General features: G+C 45.0%; 1 protein-coding gene across 1 annotated transcript in view; it reads right to left on the reverse strand.

The window, feature by feature from the left end:
* LOC101649669 (Fc receptor-like protein 1) overlaps positions 1-3,967 on the reverse strand; it is a 22,660-nt gene extending 18,693 nt beyond the window's left edge. Inside the window, exons 1-2 of the mRNA XM_045298363.1 lie at positions 3,937-3,967; positions 966-986 (exon numbers count right to left, since the gene is read on the reverse strand). Of these exons, the coding sequence (XP_045154298.1) occupies positions 966-986; positions 3,937-3,967 (52 nt within the window). The remainder of the gene's footprint in view (positions 1-965; positions 987-3,936) is intronic.
* Between the last annotated feature and the right edge of the window lie 4,973 nt (positions 3,968-8,940).

Below are 8,940 nucleotides of genomic sequence, written 5' to 3' on the forward strand. Positions count from 1 at the left end.
GGGGACTGGCCTGGCCTTACTGTGAGCTCAGTCTTACAGCCCAGAGCTCCTTCCAGAACCTTCCCAAGCTGCAGAGATGACCTGGCCAATCCTTGGTGACAGAGACTTTCCCCCTTCATCTTTAGCACAGCTTTTGATTCCTACCTGAGGCTTGGATTAGGCATGTGGTTTTAGAGCTCAAATAAACACATAAAGCAGGAGTCCAACTTGGGCAAACACGGGACTCCAATATGGAATTTATTCTAAGACTCTCTTCTGACACAAATTCTAATCCACGAGAAGTTCGGCCGGCGTCTCCTAGTTCTTAAAGTTGAAGGATCACCTCTTTGATGCACAAGGAAACAAGTCTGACAGTCATTAGATGTAAACATGCCTTAGTGAAAGACTCCCTATGGTGGGACCTTGCCCCCCTCATCTTCTGGGTAAGGTGAAACTGAATCAGGATCAGAGCACAATTTGTTTACATACACCTGAGAGAGAAAATGTGCTGGTGTAGCAGGTGGCGCAGAGGTTCAGGCTAGTGGCACCAGAAGGAGGCAGCAGCAACTACACCGTGTAAGGTGGGGACTGGGGATTGACTGGAAGTTGGCTGCGTACAGGTGTCAGGCACCCAGCTTTGCACCCCTGAGGCTGGGAGGACAGAAATTTCCCAGCATCAATTTTTAGCACCCTCTGCCTTCCTTATACAGGGAATTTCCCCAGCATAAGACTGTGGGCTTGAGAAGCTCGGAGCAAGACCTGCTCCCCCGCTGAGCATGCACATGTCAGTGCAGAGACTGGTGTAAATAGAGCAGTCCTGGCCCAAGGGAATAGCTGGCATCTGCAAGGTCACAGAAGGGGTGGGGGGTGGGGGGGAGGAGGTGTCGGGTGAGCAGAGACTGCTCAGCCATCCATCCACTGGTCTCCCGTGATGACTTCAGTGTCAAGGTGCCCATGTACCACAAAGAACAGGAAGTGCAACTCACCAACGGGTTCACAGAGGGGAGCTGGAAGAAAACGCAGCGCAGATCAGTAGAGAGCAGCAAATCCTAGCAGACAAAGTTTGCCTCGGCCATCCACCCTCCTTCCCCCTTGTCCTTCCCTGATCTACCCACCCTCCTCCTGAACTCCCCTCCCTCCTCCTCTGCTGCCCCTTCTCCCTCCTCCACCTTCCTCCCACCGCTTGTTCCTTCTTCCCATTCCTTCTCTATTTTCTTCTCTCTCTTTCCCCACGTTCCACATCACCCACAAAACAACATGTGAACAACTGATCAGAGTGTCATTTACGATCACTTGTCTTCATCTGGGGCTAGGAAATGGTGCCTTTGCTTTTAACCACTTGGCAGTTCTTTAAGCCCCTCACTTCCAGCTCTCTCCGAAGTCTCCATGATCCAGCTGAAGACTCACTGTTCATAGTAACAACACAGTCAGACCAAACTGGATGGTCTCATCTTCAAAGTAATGGAACCCTATATTTACCCAATTCAGACTAGAATAAGCTTAGAGACCCAAGAAGGAATACAGATCTCTTCAAAGATACTTTCTAGGATCAGACCTTCATATTTTGGCATAATTATCCAGAGGAAAACCTGGGGGCAATGCAGGCTCTGTGGCCAGATAGTGTGTAATTAAATACTGATTCTTTGTCATGCAAACTTTGTGACCCTGAGAAAAATGTTTCATTCCTCAGTGGTTTTGTTTCTTTGCCTCATATCTCTATTTTACAGGACAAATACATAGAAAAGTCATGGAGAAAAATAGTTTAAATTTTGGGGTGGTACCAGTACAGGTATACAGTCAAGAGGTCTGTTTGGTAAATTACGTTTAAGACACTTATTTCCCACTTGAATGGCAGTTGCCTAGAAGAAGGGTGTTTAAAAGAGGGGCCAAATCCAGAGACATCAATGTAAGAACCTAACGTGGCCAGATAATGTTACCTGGGGACATATGTATGGATTGAGAAGTCTAGGTATCAGCCTTAAAGAGGGCAGTAGAAGGATGACCATTTATAAAAGTGGGAACCAGCAGTTACTGAGTTAAAAAATAAAACCAATAGTGTATGGTGTTCCAGAAGCCAGGTGAAAACATGTTTCAAGAATAGTGGTGCCCAACAATCTTGAGAGACCTAGTAAAATGAGAAATTAGAATTATTCTGCCAGTGGGGCTACTTGGAGGTGGTTGATAGTCTTATGAAGAACAGTTTCCGTGCTGTGGTGAGGATGAAATATTGATTGAAGTGGATTCAAGAAAGAATGGGAAGAGGAGAGAAAGAACAGAGAGCTTAAAACAGTTCACAAGTTGTCAAGGGTTAGGGATGCAGAAAAAATTTAAAGAAAGGCATGAAGGAATTTTTGAAGTGATAAAATATTCTATAATCTGATTGTCCTTGTGGTTACATGTCTAGACATTTTTCACAATTCACAGATATTAAAAAATTCATTTTCTGGCAATGTGTATTTAAAATGAACGTTAAAGAGAAAAGAGGGGAAGAGGTAAAGTGAAGGACTCACTGACAGTTTTGTAAACGGAGATCGAGAAATGACGCAGGAAATGGAAGAGACAAGCAGGTCATTTCCCATGTTTTCAGATAAAAAAGTATCATGGCATGTATGTATATTCCTAGGGATAATAAAGAATGGACAAATAACTTTATGACGGGACAAAGTTTTTAAACTGCAAGAGGACCAGGGACCCAATACACAGAGGATAATCCTGTCTTAAATAGAAGCCCAATGACAGCCAGTGCTATTGAGGAGGCTCTGACTCTAGGGACCCGATAAAAGAATGGAACGGGTCCCTAAGGCTTCCCAGCTAGGGATGTCTATAGAATCATACTGCCTCATCTTCCTCCCATGTAGCATCTCATGGGCTTAACCTGCTGGCTTTTCTGTTTGTCATCCAACTTTTAACCCATCGTGCCACCTGGACTTGGAGGGGAGACAGTATATTTGCGGAAAGAAGGCAAGTTACAGATGTGAAGGCAAGCTACAGCTGGGAGTCCAGATGTGCCTCAGTGGGTAGATACGGCAGTCGGAGGATGAGGAAAATTCTTCTCTGGTTGCTTCTATTTTGCCGGTGACACATGAAGCAAGACCACAAATTGAGTTGAAAGGAGAGTTGGAGGAGAAAGAAGGTCCCCAAGAGTGGTCATCAAGAAGACTCTGATGAAAGTTCACTCTTAGAGTTTTCTGTGAAATAAATTGTATCCACTCTTTTAAAAAGAAGAAGAAAGAATGGGAATGCATGAAGTATGAAAGCACAGGAGACCTTCCTGGAGCGTGGGGTCCTACGTTTAAAATGAGATAAGTCCGCAAGACTATGCTTTCCACATTCAAGCCTTTGGCACAAGCGCAAATCACGGAGAGCTGTGGTTATTGGGCAAATGCTGTGGAAGGAGGATGTCACCAAGGGGAGCTCATCGTGACGAGTGACAAAGTCTAAGAAACGAAGACATGGAGAGGAGGAATTGACCATGAAAGGTGAGCCTGCTGAGTTGAAGATGCGCTGAAATGGAGTGCGAAATAGAGTGAGTAGGTAAGTGGTGATTAGAGAAGTTGCTAAAAATCACAATTTGGGAAGCTGGGTCATTGTTAGTAATAGCAAGTTTGAAGTTTTGACAATAGGTCAGGGGTGCAAGGAGGACCGCAGAGAAATACTGTTCATAGCAATAAAGGAAACCATTGAGCAGCCAAGTGTTTGCATAAGTTATATTTATGGCTTTTGAATCAAGAGCAAGGATTGAATTAGTAGTGGGAAAGAGAGACTGGGCACTGCGATAAAAACTGAAATGAGAGCTTTCTTTGCTGGCTTTCTGGTATCCTCCTGCCTGACCCTAAATTCCCAGTTCAAAGTAGAGCCCTGAGCATTCCCAGGAAGCAACTTGGCCCTAAGCAATGCCCACAGCGCTTTAGAAAGCAAGGTCCCCGGGGGACAGGGTCCTGTGCTCTGCCTACTCACCACAGATCAGCAGCAGGAGGCTCCGCAGCATGAGGGCCAGGTCAGGAATGTTAGTGGAGATGTTCTCGCATCAAAATGACCATTCACTTCAAGGAACGCTAGAGCGCATCAGATTTGAGGAAGTCACCATTCAGCATAGCTTTACAAAAATAGACAAAGGAAGAAGACAGGTATAGCGCAGCTCAGTATATGCAAAGGCTGATTTTACGCATGGGTGTAGAAGAGTTGAGAAAAGCAAATCGCCTATTTTCTACTGTAGAATTTGAGAAAATTTTAAATGCCCCTCTTTTATAACCTGATCAAATTCCACAAATTGGGTGTGGTAATGTTCTTATTTCACCATTCTTCTGCCAGTTTGTCATACTGCGCTGGCATGCATGTGGCTGTGATGTTGAAAGCTAGGTCTCTACTGTTCCAAAGACCAGCAGGGTCACGTGATGCACAGGTGTCCGTGGGGCTTCCAGGTTAAGACACACTACGAAGAAGAAAGAGACTGTCCATTCTGAGGACTTAACCATTGTAAAGAAGCTTCTAGATACATGAATTACATTTATGACTGTCGAAACACAAGCAAGGATAGAATTAGAAGTTGAAGACAGACAAAAACTATGCGACGGAAACTGAAATGAGAGTTTTCTTTAAAAATATAACAGGAACCCCTAGAAATTCAAGCCAGATTCAGCAAAGGGCACAGAGCAAGGGATATCATTGCAAACAGCTGATGGATGGGGGGTGAAAAAAATAAGAATGCGAGAAAGATGTTTACTTGTATTTTGTTGACTGTGCAAAAGGCATTCAATTGTGTGAGAAGAACTGGGAATTCCAGAACATTTCATGTGCTCCTGCAGAACCTGGACCTGGACCAAGAGGCAGTTGTTTGAACAGAACAAGGGAACACTGCATTGTTTAAAACCAGGAAAGGTGTACATCAGGGTTGTAGCGTCTCACCTTACTTATTCAATGTGTGTGCTAAGAAAATAATTTGAAAAGCCATATTATATGAAAAATAATGTGACATTGGTGTTGCATTCTTTCGCCATACTTATTCAATCTGTATGCTGATCAAATAATCTGTGTATTAGTCTGGGTACTTCAGGGAAACAAATCCACAGAAACTCTTGTATAAGAGAGAGTTTTATATCAAGGGTAAGTGCATATCAAGAAAACATTTCAACCCAGTGCTGCCCAAGCCCACAAGTCCAACATTAACCCATATGTCCAACACCAATCCACAAAGTCCTCCTCCATCTCACAAAACACACACTATGATGCCGACTGCAGGAAGAAAGCCAAGTCAGTGAACGTGTAAACATCTCAGGGCTGGCAGGGGTCTCCACACAGCTGCTCCAGCATCCAGGGCTGCATCGGGGTAGGTCCATGCAGCTTCTCCTCGGGGATGTCTTGCAGAAAGTGAGGCTTGACAGCTGAATCAGGGAACTGACTAAGGCAGCTGCACCCTGGTCCAACCATCAGAAAGCAAGAGACCCGAGAACTTGAAAGGCAAGGCTCACCGAGCCATTTATCCCTCCGCCCTTCAATTAACCCCACATGTGTTTATCGTCCAGGTTGGCACAATAGACTAACTACCTCATCTGAACAGCTGAACTACATGAAGAAGAACATGGCATCAGGGTTAGAGAAAGACTCATTAACAGTCGGTGATAAGCAGATGGCACAACCTTGCCTGCTGCTGGCAGGAAAGATGTGAAGTACTTGCTGATGAAGTTCAAGGGCCACAGCCTTCAGAATGTATTGCAACTCAATGTAAGGAAAACGAACTCATCACAACTGGTCTATTACACACCATCCTGATAAAAAGGGAAAAGATTGAAATCATCAAGCAGTTCATTGGGCTTTGGTCCACGATCACTGCTCATGGAGCAGCAGTCAAGAAATCAAACAACATATTACATTTTGACAAATCTGCTACACAGGACCTCGTTAAAGTGTTTCAGAACAAGGGTGTCACGTTGAGCACTTAGGCACCTCTGTGAGCTGGGTTCTCTACAGAAGCAAAAGCAAGGGTTAATTGTGTACCAAGTGGCTCACACCGTGTTAGAAGCAGTCTAGTTAAATCCAGTCTGGTTCAAATCCATAGTTCAGCTATTAAGTTTTTTTCAAAAAGATCCTTTTATCAGGGGCTCTTACAGCTCTTATAACAATCCATACATCGATTGTATCAAGTATATTTGTACATATACTGCCATCATCATTTTCTAAACATTTACTTTCTATTTGAGCCCTTAAACAACTCCTCTTTTTCCCCTCCCTACCCCTCTTCTCACCTTTCTGACCCCTTGATAAATTATAAATTATCATTATTTTCATATCTTACACCGACCACTGTTTTCCTTCACCCATGTTTCTGTTGTTTGTACCATTTGGTGGGGGGCGGGGAGATAGGCGTTGATCATTGCCATCAGTTCCTCTTTCCTCCCCCCATCAGCCCCTAACCTTCTGGTATCACTGACCCATTTCTGTTGCTCAGGGGTTTATCTGACTTGGATTCCATGTGTGGAGAGCCCTTGTCTGTACCAGTGTATGTGCTCCAGTCTATCCAGAACTGAAAGGCAGACTGGTCATGATGGTGGGGGGTGAGGAAGCCTCAAAGAACCAGAGGAACAGTGTGTTTCATTGGTGCTATACTGTGCCCTGTTTGACTCATTCCTTCCTTGTGACCCTTCTGTGAGCGGATGTCCTATTGTCCGCAGATGGGTTTTGGGTTTCTGCTCCAACCCCTTCTTTCTCAACAATATGTTTTTGTTTGTTAATTTTGGGTTTTCTGCTGCCTGATCTCACAGGGTGGTGTGCTTCTTCCATGTGGATTTGTTGCTTCTCTGCTAGATGGCAGCTTCAGGGCTTTAAGATCTCAGATGCTATATCTTTTGATAGCCGGGCACCATCAGCTTTCTTCACCACATTTGCTTATGCACCGGTTTTGTCTGCAGTGATCGTGTCAGGAGGGTGAGCATCACAGAATGCCTGGTTGTTGGAACAAAGTGCTCTTGCATGGAGGAATGTATTGCCATATAAACATATGTAACTAGGCCAATATCTCTATTTTTATGAATTAATATATTTACATATGTACACACCTATGTTTATACCTCTATCCATAGCTTTGCTTCCTCGGTCTTTCCTCTGATTCCTTTTACCTTCCTCCTGCCCCACCATCATGCTCCCCCTTTTTCTGCCTCTTAGTAACTTCTCTCAGCTAGATTGCTCTTGCTCCAACACCCCCAAGATCTCTATGTCCTCCTCGTTGTTGATTTTAATTCCCTAGTCATTCCCTTGTCTATGACGTTGTTTGCTCACCACTCCTTTTGCCCACCTCCTCCTCCCCCAGTCCTTCTGGGACCGGCAGTCCATTGCTTTCTCCCAGGGTTTGCTTCCCATGCCTACCTCATGTAGCTAGTCAAAGCAACAAAAACAGAGGCAGAAATAAAAAGAAAACAAAAGATTGAATAGAAGAGAAATGAAATGAGAAAGCAAACATAATTCCAGGTCTGTCCACTAACTTTTATGACTATCTCCCCATCTGTCCTGAGGAGTTCCGGCAACTGCCCCTCCTAGCCTGAAGTCTATCTGGGGGGCTCCTCGGGGGCTTTGTGACTTGGCTTTGCTCCCATTATTTTCCCTTCTTGGCTCACTCCATTGGGGGACGGAGGTGAGGGGGGAGGGGATGGGCTCAGATCAGACTCACTCTCCACTGTGTGTCCCCAGCATTGTCCTCTGTCGTGGTATGCTCCAGTGAGGGGACATCATGTCTCAAACTGTAGTTGGCCCGTAAGGTGACCAGATTTTAACATTGGTAAAGCGGGACACCACTGATAAAACTCGTATCCTGGCAAAATAGCCACATGGCAGCCGAAAACCATATACCCTAGCTTGTCGTGCATTCTTTCCAAAAATTGGGACTTTTTTAAAACACCGCGGGATGCGGGGAAAAATTGTTAAAAATTGGGACTGTCCCGCCAAAAGCGAGACATGTGGTCACAGTCCTTTCTGTGCCTTAGCAGCTCCATGCAGGGACATGGTCCTCAAGGCTTGGTGTGCCAGGATGGGGACTAGTCCCTCACCCTCTCTTTTCCTTCTTGGTTTGCTTCTGTATGGGTGTGGCAGGCCAGCCCCTCTTCTCACCCTGTCGGGTTAGTGTTGTCCTCCGTAGCACATGGGGAGGGGTCAGTTTGGCTCTTGTTGGGGCCGGCCCCGTAGCCCTCTCTTTTGATGACTTGCTCCGTGTAGTTATGTTGCCTGCAAGATTTGGTGTACTATGGTGGGGTCTGCACTCACACTCACACTTCTGTGGAGACATAAAAACACCTTCCCCTGGGTGGATTAGTGTCCTGCTCCCTGGGTACCTCATCTCCCTCTCTCTTTTTTGGTCTTTCCCCTACCCGATTGCCTGTACCTCAACCAGCAAAGTGTGAGATAAGTGGTTTTTCTTCTCTACCTACTGTGCTGATTATACTTACCTCAGTGGATTCATGTTGTACGTGGCCAACTTTGCTTAGACCTAACTTCCTCCAACTTTTCCCATAAGATAATGTGCTTCATGTGATCATGAGTGCTTTTTAGTGATGCATAGTACTCCATTGTGTGTATATGCCACGTTTCTAATCTACTTGTCTATCGATGGAAATTTAGGTCATTTCCTATTCTTTGTGATTGTGAATTGCACCGCAATAAACATTGGAGTGAATACGAGTGCTCCTGGTCTGTTTCTTATTTCTTCTGGGTATATGCCAAGTATTGCTGGGTCATAAGGTAACTCAATTTCCATTTGCTTTAAATATGGCCAGATCACTTTCCACGGTGGCTGTACATATCTACATGACCACTAATAGCGGAGGAGAGGTCCTATCTCACCACATCCTCTCCCACATTTGCTGCTCTCTGATGTTCTGATTTAGGTTGTCCTCAAGGGAAGGGTGTTAGGTGGTATCTCATAGTTGTTTAAATTGGCATTTCTCTTATTGCTAATGATCGGGAGCATTTTCTCAT

The sequence above is a fragment of the Echinops telfairi genome, unplaced genomic scaffold (assembly GCF_000313985.2).
Source record: "Echinops telfairi isolate 266 unplaced genomic scaffold, ASM31398v2 ScPeMD7_7425;HRSCAF=8463, whole genome shotgun sequence".
NCBI lineage: Eukaryota > Metazoa > Chordata > Mammalia > Afrosoricida > Tenrecidae > Echinops > Echinops telfairi.